At 36.2% G+C, this 15,136-nt stretch overlaps 1 protein-coding gene across 1 annotated transcript in view; it reads right to left on the bottom strand.

Annotated features, from left to right (window-relative positions):
• The window catches only part of LOC130584181 (connector enhancer of kinase suppressor of ras 2), a gene marked incomplete at its 3' end in the record, with an annotated part of 168,858 nt that overhangs the window by 35,228 nt on the left and 118,494 nt on the right, over positions 1–15,136 (bottom strand). The window contains exons 11-13 of the mRNA XM_057384002.1: positions 9,460–9,593; positions 4,633–4,841; positions 576–665 (exon numbers count right to left, since the gene is read on the bottom strand). Of these exons, the coding sequence (XP_057239985.1) occupies positions 576–665; positions 4,633–4,841; positions 9,460–9,593 (433 nt within the window). The remainder of the gene's footprint in view (positions 1–575; positions 666–4,632; positions 4,842–9,459; positions 9,594–15,136) is intronic.

The raw sequence follows: 15,136 nt of genomic DNA, 5'->3' as shown, positions 1-15,136 counted from the left end.
AGCTTGTCCCTGGCTGATAATAGGAATCTCAGAGGTCATAATTTTTTATGTGGAATTACATATCCAGGCCTCACAAACCAAAATTTTGAAGAACTTATMCTCTTTGATTTTGAGGTAAATCCCATGCTGCTCTAGAATGTTTTCCATACAAAAAGAACTCTTAAAGACAAAGAAAYGTGATATATAATTCTCATTTAAGCATAAAAATATTTATCAGTAGTAATCATATATTTGTTCTCTAGTGTTATAAAATTAAGGCCAGTTTCAAAATGGATGGAATACTGAAATATCAATATCAATATCATTGAAATACCAACATGAATTTAAGACAAACTGCATGGCTTTGAAGTCATGACTTTTTTTTTGCCTAGTTAACCAGCTTCCTCAATTTAAAAATAGACTCTGGAAAAAAATAAGCATATATAATAAAGAAAATCCCCAAACAGCTTCACAAACACATATAGTTAAGCAAGCAGCAAAATGATGTTGAAATATATAGCTTAAAGCTATAAAAGCCATAAAATAAAGATAAAACCCATAATGCCTTGTATAAGATGTGTGTTCATATCACTTACCTCTCCTAGTATCTCTTTTTATTTTATTGGGATCTTCATAATCTCCCACCCAATTATATTCTACTGGCATAGAAATAGGCCTCAGCTTCCCTGGAAACAGAGGAAAAAATTGAGATCATGCACCATAAGACAGCATTAACATAACATTTTTCAGAAGAAAGAACAAATGATGTGYTAAGCTGCTATTCCACAGGGTTTCTTATGAAAGAGGATCCAGAGAACCTCTGAACAAGAGGTTAAGACAGGAATTTTTTTGTCTTTAACAGAGAAGAAGCAGCTAAGTATTTAATGGATTTTTTTTTGTTGTTGTTTTTAAGTTTAGAAAATAAATCCAGTGCCCAACAAAATCATCACGGGAGTGACATCTGACACTGACAAATGCATTCAAATTACTTTAGTTTTCAATGAGCAATATCTATTTTTGATTCTGGAAGCCCCTGGCGACACATGGAAGAATTGTTTTAAAGCATATGTGAATAGCAGAAACTTATGCATATCACAAAAGTACCTTCAAAAATAGCAAATTTGCTGGTGGGGTTACAAGATCCATCAGTAACCAAGTAAGAAAGGAAGCAGAAAACCTCTACATGTAATTTGTTTTGTAGCATTTAATCCACAGAAAKCAGAGTGAATTATCATTGCTAAATTCACTTTGACTTCAGACAGCAAAACACAGAATAGTTGAAGACCATCCTATCTTTTACATTTTGATTGGAAGCTGCTGAATTGATTTGAAAAAATGCTGTAAACTGATTTCTATTTAAGGATTGCAGACATAGAGCTGGAAATCAGTGAACTCAGAACTTAGTGGGGCTACCTAAAGTGGTCTGAATTCTTTAGCAAGTTTAATTGTGTATTGAAACAAAACTATAGTTAAATAGTACATTGAAACAAAGCAGAATAGCATAGCATATGGCATAATATCTAACAGACTCAAAACAAAATGTTTTCCCAACAAGATCAGTCCCTGCTCTTCTTGAAATCAATCTACAGTCACAAAACCAAAAAGTGAGTAAATTATTTTCTTTTAAAAGTAGCGAAGCTGCAAGTAAAAGCTTCAGAAGTCTTGCAAACTTTTTTGGTAGAGAATCCCTACATGAAAGTTTTATTCTACATTTTTGAGGTTAAATCCACGATACAATGGAAAAGAATGACATGTTTATAATGCAAACAAATATTCAAATATGTCCATCTCCCTGCTGAAATACTGTGTCCATGGGAAACACACCAATACCATACAGGGAGCATAATGGTATTTATTACATATATATTTTTATTATATATGTTTTTATTTTATATATATATATATATATATATATATATTATATATTTATTATATATATTTATTATATTTTTATTATATATTTTTTACTATATTTATTTTTTAAAATTGACAAAAAAAACCTGTATGTTCTGTACTGACCACAGGATCAAGTCACAAATACATGTCTACTCAAGGAAATTATATATATTTTAAACTTTTCATTTCCCATTCATTTTACTATTTATGGACACGACATTTAAGTCTGATTGAAGCCAGTGAGATTTAGCACACACAAARTCATTTCTTGAGTGGGGATGGATTCAGCTCAAGCTCACTTGATCAGAAGAAGCTTTCAACAGTTTCTTTTCCAGAAATACAACTKTTCTTTGTGAGGCTGAACACACAGTATCTTATTAATAGGAACTCTACACTTAATAAAATACAAAAGCTACAAAATGGTGGAAAATCTGACTGTTATAAAAAATAACACAAATTTTCTGGAAAACCTTCAGCTGTTCAAATGATTTTGTATCAAGTATTTAAAACAGCAATGATCAAATTTGTTTCTTTCCTTAAACTCAAGTTTTGTTTGCTTGTTCCCTCTCCTAACCACCTTTTTTTTTTTAATCCCATGGATTCCCTAATCTCTTTTTCTTGTTGAGGGTATTCAGGAGAATTTTTATGTTGGATGAGAACAGAAGCTTTCCAAGGCAAATTAGCAGCAATTACACAATAACTGGAAGCTAGCAAGAGCAGGAAAGAGAAATATGTTTCTTAACATTGTCAAAAAATGTCAAAAGGTTCCAATAAAGAAATTACAGAGGGCCTTATCAACCTCTCATGAAGGAGGACTGAGAAAATATTTATAAAAAAATTGACACCATCACAAAATTAATGATAAGTACAAGTTGAAAACAATTATATCTCTAGGCCTGGGAACTCTYTTTGACCTTCTTTAATGGGTCAACATAAGCCAGAAGAGTGTTCTTCTAATTTTCCAGATTTCTGCAAAACCCTAAAGTCATGACTACCCCCAAACCTCGTGCTAACAAATAATAGGTGGGAAATTTGAGAATTTAATGCTGAAATGGTAATATTTTTAGAAAATAAACTAAAATGAAAATGGATTTGATTATGTGAATTCATTAAAAAGGGTGTGAGATCAAAAGTAAAATGAATGTGTTAAATAATTACTGATTTTCAGTGCAGCCTTTGATCCCTGTCTTTATGACCATTTCTGCTAAAAAAAAAAGGCTAAAAAAGCTATTTTATAACAARATAAAATACTACTTCAGTAGTCCTTGAAGAAGAAATGTGTTCTTCTTCACTCTCGACCACCAGCATTAAAATTTAATGTCTGGAACAGAGAGTGCATCTCTGTTAATGGAACTGACTGCAGCTACCAATTGCAATATCTGAAATGCTGSAGTAATAAAATTGATATATCCCTTTTGAAAACTTAACAGTTCTTTTGCACARAATGGGCATGGTTAGCAAACACTTGAAAACACTTTGAAATCAAAAGGATACTGAAGATTTTTCAGCAGGGTGTGTACTTGTGTAGAAAAGGTGCATTTGGTGAAAATGCAACATTTAATACCGTGCAAGCACATTGCTCCAGGTTCTTAGGATACTTTACACACCTGAAGTGCAATTTATATCAAGGYTTCYAGGTGATTTTGGAGCTTGGCTGCAWGATGKRCTAAATCTATGCTTCCTCATAAATTTCATCTATTTTCTTCACAAAGGGGTATGGTGACAGGACTGCTGTAACTCCAACATACAGCTTGTGCTCAGTTCAAAAACTGAAATAACACAGCAGCTAGGTCAAAAAATATTCAAGTGTGAGCTCAGCTAATACTCTGGCAGTCAAAATACAGTTTTTAAACATGAGATTTCATTKTCTTCTATGGCCTAACAACTCTATGACTGCACAATTTTATACTTGGCTACAGAAAACCAGTAAYCCCAGTGCAAAGTTGAAATAAATTACAATACTAGCTAAAAGAAGAGCTCCAATGGTTTCAGGAGGAAAACAGGCTGGAGCACAAGGGCTTRAGCATCAAAACTCTCACCAGAAATGGTTTCTGAATTCTCCTCCTAAATAAGCTGAAACCTAAGATGTGGATGTAGCATGAAATCAAGTGTGTGTTTACATGCAAAATTCCTTCTTAAATGTTACCCATGATCTCAAATGTGAGGAGCTGTTATTTGTACAAAGCCACCACTCAGCAACATTGGAGGCTATAGGAGGTTAATGCAGTTTACCAAAAAAAAGCACACTGTCATCAGTCATTCTTCAACATTGGGAGTGAAGAAAAAKGAAAGAGTTTGAGAGAGCAGTGCAGCATAAAAGCAGCATGTCACCTCTTGGTAAATCTGAAGTGGTTTGATTGTTATTATACCTAGGAAAATTTTTCTAAAGCTGAATTCAGAAACTTATTCAAGTCTTGCCCTTATAATGAGAGAATACTTCCATTCTGTATTTTTAGTAAAATGTATGGGCTTCTGGTACAAGCTTTATTTAAAAAATGGTACTGAAACATACAAAAAAATAGAACTTATATTCAAAAAGCCCATCAATTTTAAACTGGATTTACCTATCATAATAATTTTTTTTCTTTTCTGTAACAGAATAAGTAAGCTCTTAGGTTGAAATTGAACTAAAGTAGTATTAAATTCTTAGCAAAATCAATGGCACCAGCAATATCTTCATGGTTAAAAACAAAAGCAGATGCATGAAAAGCCTAAAATCAACAAATGGTGATTATCTTCATGAGATCCATGCCATACCATATGTTGGTGTGCTCTCTCTCCTTCCAGGACCACTTCTTCCTTTCTCATATTCATAGCAGTACAAAACTGCATCTTCTTCAACCACATTAAAGCGTTTCCGATACTCCTGGTCCAGAAATGAGTTTGGGGATTCAGATCCTGTATGAACCGGTTTGCCCACTATATGTCTGCCAACATCATCACAGGGGAGATTTCCCTTTTCATCCCTTTAGGTAAAAAGAGAAGTTTTTAATATATTGAGATAAGACACTGATTTTTGAAACTGTGAATACTTCAGCAAACATGAGCCTATGTSAATATTTCATATTTCATATTGAAACAAATTAAATCCACCCCACATCATATCAGGATCACACAGCATACATGCCACATGTATGCATTTATATGCCAGTTACTTCACATGTCTCTCCTCAATTCTTTACAGATTTATCCATCTYACTGGTTTCTCTTGAAAAGAATTATAGAAATAAAATTGATGATTTTGTTTTCATTTTTTTTTTAATCTATCTAGCAGTTTGTGATTTAGGGCAAAGGAATAAGTTGGCCTTACTTTTTCATACCTGCATTTTTAAATACATTGGATTGTTTTAAGACATGGCTACATGGCAAGCATAAACAAACTCAATCTGGTTCCTGACACATTAAACCCAGATCAAGAAGAATCAGGTACAGAAGACATACAGACATCTGACACAGTTTTACRCCATCATTTCAGGTCTAGAAGTTGTACAGGTGCATTCATGCAGTTTCAAATGTAGTGTCTAGCACCAGTTTGTCAGTGGCTATCCCAGGACAGTGCTCACTTTGCAGTTTATGTCAGATCCCCAAAATCTTTTTGCTTTTCTGCATGCCTGTCCCCTGCTTTAAAAATGGAAACTACTCAAAGATATCAAACACGAGAGCAAGCTGTGCTGTCTTAGGAGTCCTTTTTTGAACTAGATGTACCAGGGCTSATCTAGTAAACATGCTGGTGGAACTGTGCCTGGAGATGGCTGCAGAAGACCTGATCAGACAGTTATTTCTGGGCAGCAAAATGTAGGAGAGGTAATCAAGAGAGAAACTGGGCCATGAGCACTTTTTGGAGTCCTTCAGATCCTCTGGACTCCCATGTGAGTTCCAGGCTGACCCCTACTTCCCTTGTGTAAGAGACCGTACAGAAGACCCTTGACTGTCTCACGATCATCGAGATGGACTGAGACTGAACACCCCAAAAACCCCAAGGGGAAGAAAGGGGGACTTTTGCTCAAAGGAGTCCAAGCCAGATCAAGGTGGGATGACTGCCAAGTTTCCAGCTCCCAGGCTGCTGAGTACAACGTGTAAGCTACGGATGGTCGCACCGTTCCTGRCGTGAAGGCGGAGAGAACGGTACAGCCCACAGCCCATGCTGCACACCTCATGGAACAATGGACATTCTTTCCCCACCTCTTGGCCAGTTTTTCCATACTTTGCAACCCCCTGGCCTGCTGCCACCTGCTTTAAAAAGACTATAAAGAGTCTCTCCGAAAAGACCCAGATGGGATCCCCCGCAATGGACACTGGCGAACCTATGAAATTCGGACTGCGCGGATTCGTCGGAGCCGTTTGGTAGCTATAAACCCACTCTTTCTCTCTCTCTCTCTCTCACTTTCTCTCTCTCTCACCCTCTTCTATCACAAAAAATCCAAATAAATTATTCTTGATTATTTAAAATATATATACTTGCCCCTTGTTTCTTTTGCACTCTGAGATTCTGATAATGAACCCCTCACGACTCCCGCTTGGGTTAAGCGGATCGTGACACCTTGGCACCCTGAGACTCCATCTGAGCACAAAGCAAAGCCTTTATGGGAGCCAGGCAGCCATGAGGGATGAGAAAAGGCCATCCTGCTTCATCACAAACCCCACTGACCACACTACACATTGGCAAACTGCTCCCCCAGAGCAGGGACGGTGTTGGTTTAGTGAGAGGGGCTGGAGCAGCACCAACAGGGCTGTGGGAGCTCCTCCAGTCAAAGAAAAGCTTTCTGTGGTGTCAGATTTGGGGATCCCAGCAGGTGACAGGATGGAGACTGAAAGAAAGCAGCCAGATGCTGAGCAATGCTGCAGCCACCATCAGGGGTTGGCACAAGGAAGGCAGAACAGCCTGACCTAGAGGGATCTTCACTGCAAGCATGGAGTTAACTACAGAGCCACCAGGACAACATCATCTGACACAGCCCTCTCCAATTCTCACCCCAAAAGGTATTTGACAAATAAGAGTAGCACAAACACACAACCAGCACTCCTAAGTAAGCAGCACATGGAAAGTGTTGATCGCTTTTTGTCATGCCATCCATGTGAGGATACGTCAGCAGCTGTTACTGTCTGTGGGCATCATCATCAAGGCTTTGGGTTTACAATTTACAAGAAAATATCAAGTCCTTTGCTCTATTCCAGTAACAAAAGAAGGGCTTGTTTGTTTGTTTTTTWCCCTTTGGAATGCCAACAACAAACTGAGAAACAGATGCTGAGCAGTTTGGTAATACCCAAAATACCAACATGATTAATATAGTTAATCATGGACAAAAAACCTGATGAAATACCCAAACAAATTATTTAGAAACACTGCACTTTATGTGACAGGTGAAATCAAGTATAATCCATTAGCATTAAGCTGATGAAAAAATGTAAATGTACAAAGCTTATTTTCTCTACAAGATTACTGCTTGTTCTAACATGTATTATAAGATTTAATCAGAACTATTGCATTATCATGATGATTCAAGAGATGTTATTAACAAATAATCAAAATCCATTTGGAAGATACCAGTTTCTAGAGCAGAACTCAAAAACTGAAGAGTAGTGAATGTTCACCAAAAACACTTAAAAAACATTTAAAAAATGAGGATGAACTTCTTATTAAATAAAAGTATTTTTGTGATGGTAAACATAATCAGAAGCAGTACAAAGGTATTAGTTCTTTTAAGACAGTACATTTTCAGGAGCACCAGGTTTTCATCGTGTGACTACTGCATTCAAAGAGAAACACACATCAGACTATCTTTTGGTTGGATTCTTCTTCTCCCCAGCTTTTTTTATGTTAATGGATTAGAATTGAATATTTGGTTGTTTTCTATCACTTTTCTGAAAACCATGCTCTTAAAAAATTTATGTGAGCATAACAAAGTACTGTTACCAGGGAGATAAAAGATTTATTTAATTCCTGTGCACAATTTAAGTGTCATGACTGAAAATGCTTTTATTTAATTAAAAGGAAAAGAATTAGTGATAATGAACTTGAGTGTGTGTAAGTTCAACAGGGTTATACATGTCACATTTGAAATAATTTTTTCTCTGACAAACAGAAACCAAAAGTCCTGTCAGTATTAGGTCATACATCTTATTAACTTGCTAGCAAGTCAGTGTAAAGAAAACTCAGCTGCAAGAAACTCAGGTACAAGAAAGGACATGCTGCCCTTATAACCTTTCCAAGAAAGGCAACTAAAAGAAAAGCAAGAAGTAATTTAAAAATACACTAATTGGACATATGATAGCCTGTCTTTAAGAGTATGAAAGCTTTGGGAATTCTGATTTCTCTAATATACATTTCCAGACCTCTGTGTAGCCACTTTTGTATTATTTGTAGGCCATAATTCTCTCAGAATTGTAGGAAACCAACATCTGCGTAAATTATGGAGTTACAGTGAATCATTTGTGGTTGTGTAAAGGTAGGCTAATGAATCTGCAAGGAGGGCTTGCTGCTTTTCTGGCTCAGCAAATCTGGAGAGCTGAGAGAGATGAAAATTCCTGTTCCAGGTGGCAGGTCAGAGTTTATTAACAGGGTTTATTAAGAGGGTTTATTAACAGGGTTCAGCATGGTCACTGCAGTCTAGAGGAATGGCCACACTAAAACACAAGCCTGACGTGCTCAAATACTATCTAGTTGAATCTATCTAAAAAAGAAAACACTATGGCAGGACTAAACTATGGCAGGACTAAAACACTATGGCAGTGCTGTTACGGAAGTTGAAAATTTCTTGCATTTAATTAATCAGCCTCCCTTGCTGCACCATGACTATCGGGCAAAAGAAGAGATATCAGCTCTTTTCCTGGTTACAAATTCAGTGTTTCAGGTAACTTTTGCCCTTCTGAATGAGGATGAAACTGTTGCAGTCAATTGATGACTCCAGATTTTAGAAAACTGGGTATTGAACCTTCTTCTCTAAAGGCTGCTATGTATTCTGCAGACAAGATTCTGATTGAGGACGTTTTGGATCTGATTCAACACATCTACTTTTAATAATCAGTTTACCAGCAAAATACAGTGTTAATACAGTATTATCTGCAGGGCAAATAAATAAATAGGTGTGGGGGAAAAGGGCCCACAAGCCCTGAATCTGAAACTCAGACAATTATTGTGTATGACTGAGGCCTGGGAAAAGAAAGGGATGTTAACAGCCTGCATGGAGGAGGAATAACACAACCTTGGCTACTGTTGAGAAAAGGATATTGGAATAGAGAATTGATAACGCAGGTGGCTGGAAATTATAAACATTACTAATACTGTAGCTTTTGCAAACTCACCAATTATGTTCTGATTACTAATTAAACAGCTATCTCTTGACCAATGTATGTTTGACACAAATGTATACTCTGGTTGCTAAAGTGGATAAAAGAGGCTTGTCTCATAATAAAGTTCTTCTTTTTTTCTGTTTTTTTCACCCACTTTTTGTGTGTTTTGTATCTATTCTTTTTTATCGCTGTTTGGCCAGCAGCGACAAACAGGTATGAACAAAATGGTTCAGTTACTTCACAAATGGGTTTTTTATATCAAATTGTATTGTGAAATGATCTTTTTTTTTTTACCTTGGAACATAAGGTTCTGTTGGAGGAGGGGGTATGTAGAGATCCTGGAGGGCAGAGCTGTCTCTTTTTGTTGGTGTGCTGATAGTGCTGGATGGAGTGGCAACACTGCTTGTAGGGCTTCTGGGAATAAGAGGCTGGTTCAAAAAAGAGAGAGAAATAATCAAGATTATCCTTAKGTATTATACATTTTTATTTGTAAAAGCCAAAACCAGACTGTAATTCAGAAAGCTAAAGAAATAGTWAGCAGTTCTACTGGTTTTTTTTGTGCTTTTAAACTGACTAAAAAACCACTCATGCTATGAAAGACAGATCTATGAACAGACATGTGGTTATAAAATTGACTCTTCTGATTGCATCTTTTTCCCTTTAGCAGAGCAACTTTATTGCCAATGCCCATAAAATTAGTGATCATTAGAGCTACTGGTAAAATCTTAACATATATAAATAACATACAGTATCCAGTTAATTCCTTAAGTAAATGAACATTGTCAAGAAAAATTCTAGTGTTTACAGCAAAAGGTGCATAAGTAGGCATTAAATTGAATGTCAAGTCCTCSCATCTGGTCTACAGCTTAAGAATTAACTGCAAAAGCTTCAGTTTATGCCTGCAGATGCTGTTAAATCAGGTACTGCATCCTCAGAGCACACGTGCCATGAGAGAATCAACTGGAGATTATTATTATTGTTCATTCCCCTGGGCACACTCCTCACAAAATAACATTTATTCATAGGTTAATAAAATGTATCCTGCTAGCAAAATAATCATGCATGCTGGCTATCATTCCAGTCCAGRTAAGATCCTTCTTCTTAACTACATCTCTATCTGTCTCATGAATTAGGTGCCTTTTTCTTCCTTAATTTAAAAATCTTTATTAAATCACTGCAGGGATGAAAATTATAGCAAGATTTTCTAAGCCTCTAGAAAGATGCAGAAAAATTAAATGAGAAGAAAAGTTTGATTGTTTCAGTTTCCTTAAGAACATSTGTCTAAAAACAAAAGCTGTGTGTGGCTTGTTTTCTGTGATGGCCAAACTCAAGCAGAAGAAAAAAGAGCAAAACAGCAAGTACAAGAGTATCTTCATACACCCTAGAATTAATCTAATACTAAAAAATACTGAGTTTTGCTTASARAGARTTTTTTMTCTTCCATATTTTTGGAAGTTTACTCCTTGAAGAAAGAAGTGCTGGGATTGAAGATAGTTCACTACACCTATAATTTCTGACCTTAGTAATTAGTGGAAGACACAAACATTTCACATTGTACCAATGGCAGAGAAGCTCTAAATATGGACTGAATGGGTGCACAGAAAGATCCTCCTCCCAGCATTATTAACAACACTTTATGACACACCAAGAGGGCATTCTTGTGCAGAATAATCAGTTCTCATTATCTTGACACTGTTGCTGAAAACCCCGTAAGTTTAAACCAGGAATGGTCAAAATGTTGGACTTTTGTCAGTGATAAGGCATTCCAAGACAAGTCCCCACCACTGCGTTACTTTTTTACAATCTGTATGTAGGAACAACAAGTGTCACTTAGGAAACCTCATCCTTTAGCCTGTTTTAGGAACAGAACTGTGTTAGGTGTTGTTTATCTCAAACATAATAAAATGCATGCTTCAAATTTGCATGTTAAAATTTTGCAAGTTCGCCTTTAGAGCAACAGCTATAAATTGACACAAGTTTCCTGGTTTTGAATGTTCACAATCTGTCTTTTATAAAAAGTGATAGTGCTTAATTATTTCCTTCCTCACTAGAGTTAATGTGAGTATTCTACAGCCAGGCCAAAGAAAGACCACCAGTGTTTATAAGAAGAGAGAGAGAAAGACACACACACAAAACCAGACAGGTAAAAGACTTTACAACCATTAAAAACAAGACAAGTCTGCAAAAATAAGAATAAAGTTGGTGGTAAAATGGTAAAAAAATCAAAGAAAATCAAAACAATTAAAGCCCCCCTAAACAACTCTCCCTTTTTCAGAAAAACAAAAATATAAATTTCCATCTGTGACACTGTAGTCATAGATGTTTTTGAACAAGTCACTAATACAACACTGTTACCTTTCTGATACCTTGCACTTCTATGATAACAACACTTTGTGGCTTGCTGAGCAGCCTGTTGAATTAATTTTCATGGTAAGCCAAAAGGATTTGGTGACCTAGATCCTGTTTATATTTTTTAAGCCCAAGCTGTTTGCTCATGGCTCACACCAGCAGAAGCACTGAGAGAAGGACAAACTGCAGTTGGGTTTGCTCTTCTCTGTTTAGAGGAAGAAGAAAACCATCTACTTTACCTGAATGAAAAGGCAAGCAAGGGGAAAGGGGGSCTTAGAGATTGGAATGGTGGCAATYAATWGGAGCAGTCAATGGTTTAAGCTATGTAGGAAAAATAATGTTCAAGCATAAGAGTGATCTGGACTTAAAAGGGTTTAATGCTCCTCTGGTGGTCCTGACCATGCTGGAGGACACAGTTAAAGAATTTCTCTTGTGCAACACCTTAGAATACCTGGCTGCAGCTATTTAAATGCTAATCATATTGCTCTAATTTCTGGGGAAGAAGAAAAAAAACCAAACTGCTAAAGTCTGAGGAATCTGTTTGGTATAACACACAGCCCTGAGTTACAGGTCAGTTTGTCCTCCRGGCAATCTGCTGGTTGATCCTGGAAATCAGTTTGGGTTTGTACATCTTTGACAGATACATATATTGGTTTATTATTTAGCATAGGAAGGTGGTTAAAACAATGASTGCCACAGGAAGAAACATTATTCAGTTAAACACAGAAAAGCACAAGCTATCCAATTTACTAAAGGCAACTCTCTCAGATGCTTTCAGAGGTGAAGATACAGGAACTGGTGACAGCAAAGCCAAGTCACCTTCCCAGAGCACCCAGAGCTCCCAAGGGGATAGAAACCATAACACATATCAATCCAAGTGGAGGTACAATCCTGTAGGATTGTCTCAAAACATACTAGGACGTCTCATATATTTTCTAYATTTCTTCTGCATTGCCAAACTCAACCTTCTGGTTATTTTGACAAAAACAGAAAAGTTGTCTAACTAGAAAAAAAAAAGGGGAAACCTAACTAGGAAAAAGAAAGGAAACTCAAATGTAAATATAGGTCACCCTTNATAGGTCACCCTTGAAAAAAAAAAAAGAAAAAAAAAGAAAAGTATCATGACTATACCAGTAAATCAGTAGCTCAATAAGAATTTTTACATGTAAAAAACATTCAAATAGTCTCTCCTCATAATAGCTTAAGAGAGAGCACTGTTGTAACTACCACCTTGTGCTGTAGGAGTTCAGCTTTCATTTTTATATACAGAATTATAAGTCTTCAGACACCCCTGGTTGAAAAGAAGGGCACGGTACATGTACATGGCAYTTTGCATTGAAATTGAGAGATGTCAATTGTTCAAGTCACTCTGGTCACCTGCAAGTCACCAGCTCATGTATCTCTCTAACTCAATGGCAGTGGGCCACATGCAGGCACACTGAAAATAAAACTACAAGCAATTACAATTAAATATTTCTCAGTTGGATGCCTTGGAGATCAGTGATATCACTGAATTAATTCTCTTCCAAGGAGCAGAGATTCTCCTGCTGCAGTTCCTYTTGGCAGGCTGGCCAGGGCAGGTGGGATTGCTGAAACAGTAATAAAACTAAAATGTTTTCAGGTCTAAAGAGTTTAAATACTTGGCCCGTGGCAAAAGCCTGACAGAAAAAGTTTAGAAGTTACATGTTAAAATTGGAAAAACCTAAAAAATGTCCCAGAAACTACTCTGAATCAATCTTAACCCTCAAYGACAATTTAATATATTTAGGAGTACAATTTCTCAAACATTTTGAAGGCACCACAAGGATCATYAGTCTTTACAGAGCCTTCTTTAAACCATCACTTGGCTGGAGAACAGCAAATCACAGCATGATTTTTTTACTCATAGAAGCTCTGTTTCTCAAACACAGGGAAAAAGGAAATTCTTGTAGAACTGACTGAGAGCACCCAAATCTCCTCTCTTTCAGAAGCTGTTCCACCCCTGTTTTAGTTCTGCCCTGGGGTCCCCACCTCTCTCTTGCTAACGGGACCWATTGCTGCTTTTCCCACCCCCAGTCCTGACCCCAGTGAGTCAGCATGTTATTTTTGATTTTTCTATCTAAACAATGCATTTAATCAATATTTAATATATACTATCTAGAATTCTTTTTAATGTTTTTTTTAAAACTCTTTGAACCTTTCATTAACTCCCTTGGAAGCTAAAATGTAAGTCTGAGAAACATYGCTCCAGAAAACAACATACAATTTTTAAAAATACAAACAAAATTAATACAAATTTTTAAATTGCATTATCTTTATACAGTATTTGCATCAGTAAGCACATTTTACTGTCAATATATTTTTTATATTGGATCAAGGTTACAACAATTCACGGAACAGAATATTTCCAGTAAAATAAACCTTTTATAAGAACAACCATGACATGAAGTAGTGAGATACTGTAACTAATTCAGCCAGAATTCATTTCAACAAGAATGCCCAGTTCCCATGCAGTTAAAAGACAATTAAGTAATTTAAAAGCAAACAAGTTAGAATTTTATTCRAATTTAATAATTAAAAAGTGTAGGATCATTAGTTCTAGTCATAAATTATGAAAACAGTATATAGCATTGTGTCTAGATGAGTGAAGGAGGCAATATMATCAAGTAAGGAAATACATACTGAATAAAAATAATAAAAGTAGCATTTTCTTTCAAACAAAGGACTGTTGTTTTTGTTGCCATTGCTTCTTAGGAGGGTGAAAAGCTTCATATGTAATAATGGAAACACACTGCACATCTAATACAAAACAAACTGTTAAAAAAACTACAGATACTGAGGTGCTGGTGATTTCATAACGGTACAATTTAATCAAATACAAAGCAGTACAGCAAACTATGAAGATACAMAAAAGGTGCCATTTCAAAAGGTTTGGAGAAGGAGAGATCAGAAGGTTTTTTTTTTCCAAGTCCACACACCAGATGTGCCCCCATCTCACTGCCATGAGGAAGAGTCTTCTCAGTGACACCCATGGGTGAATTCCAAATTAACCAAAACATGGCATGTGTTGCTCTAGCACTCCTTTTCTGTGTTAAAAAAAAACCTGGATGAAGAGTCTTCCACACTGTAATGAAGTAATTTCTCTTTTTGACAAATTAACAAAGCGTTTTCCTGAAGGCAAAGGAGGACTTTGCAGCTAGGTTCTTGCTAGATGATAGTGACTTACACGAAATTTCATATGCTCTGAGAATCTTCTCTATTGAACTTTCCACCCTTATTGAAACAGCACTTCAAGGGGCCTCCCTTTGAAAYTTCCCCAGAATAACCCAGAGTGGAAAGGTGAAATAAAACAGACAATCTAGAGTAGAGGACATTTATTAAAGTTGGGTTTTGAATGAAATAAAAATTTTTCAGAGAGTTCAACCATAACGTGACCTCTATGTCAARTAAGAAAAATTAAAAGAAAAAAAATTGTTAAATTGGTTTGTTCATCATATGCAGTAGCAGTCAGAAATACAAATAGTGCAAACTGCAATATCACAGGTTCTCACACAATGGATCAGACTATCAAAAAAAGAAACTGAAAGGCAAATTTAGTAARGTTTGTCTTGCAGGCATAACATCTTAATATTTATGGTACAAT

Source organism: Malurus melanocephalus, unplaced genomic scaffold (genome assembly GCF_030028575.1).
Source record: "Malurus melanocephalus ecotype Western Australia unplaced genomic scaffold, MMel_1.1 scaffold_673, whole genome shotgun sequence".
Lineage (NCBI taxonomy): Eukaryota > Metazoa > Chordata > Aves > Passeriformes > Maluridae > Malurus > Malurus melanocephalus.
The sequence above is the reverse complement of the archived record's forward strand: the minus strand, read 5'-3'. Positions and strand labels throughout refer to the sequence as shown.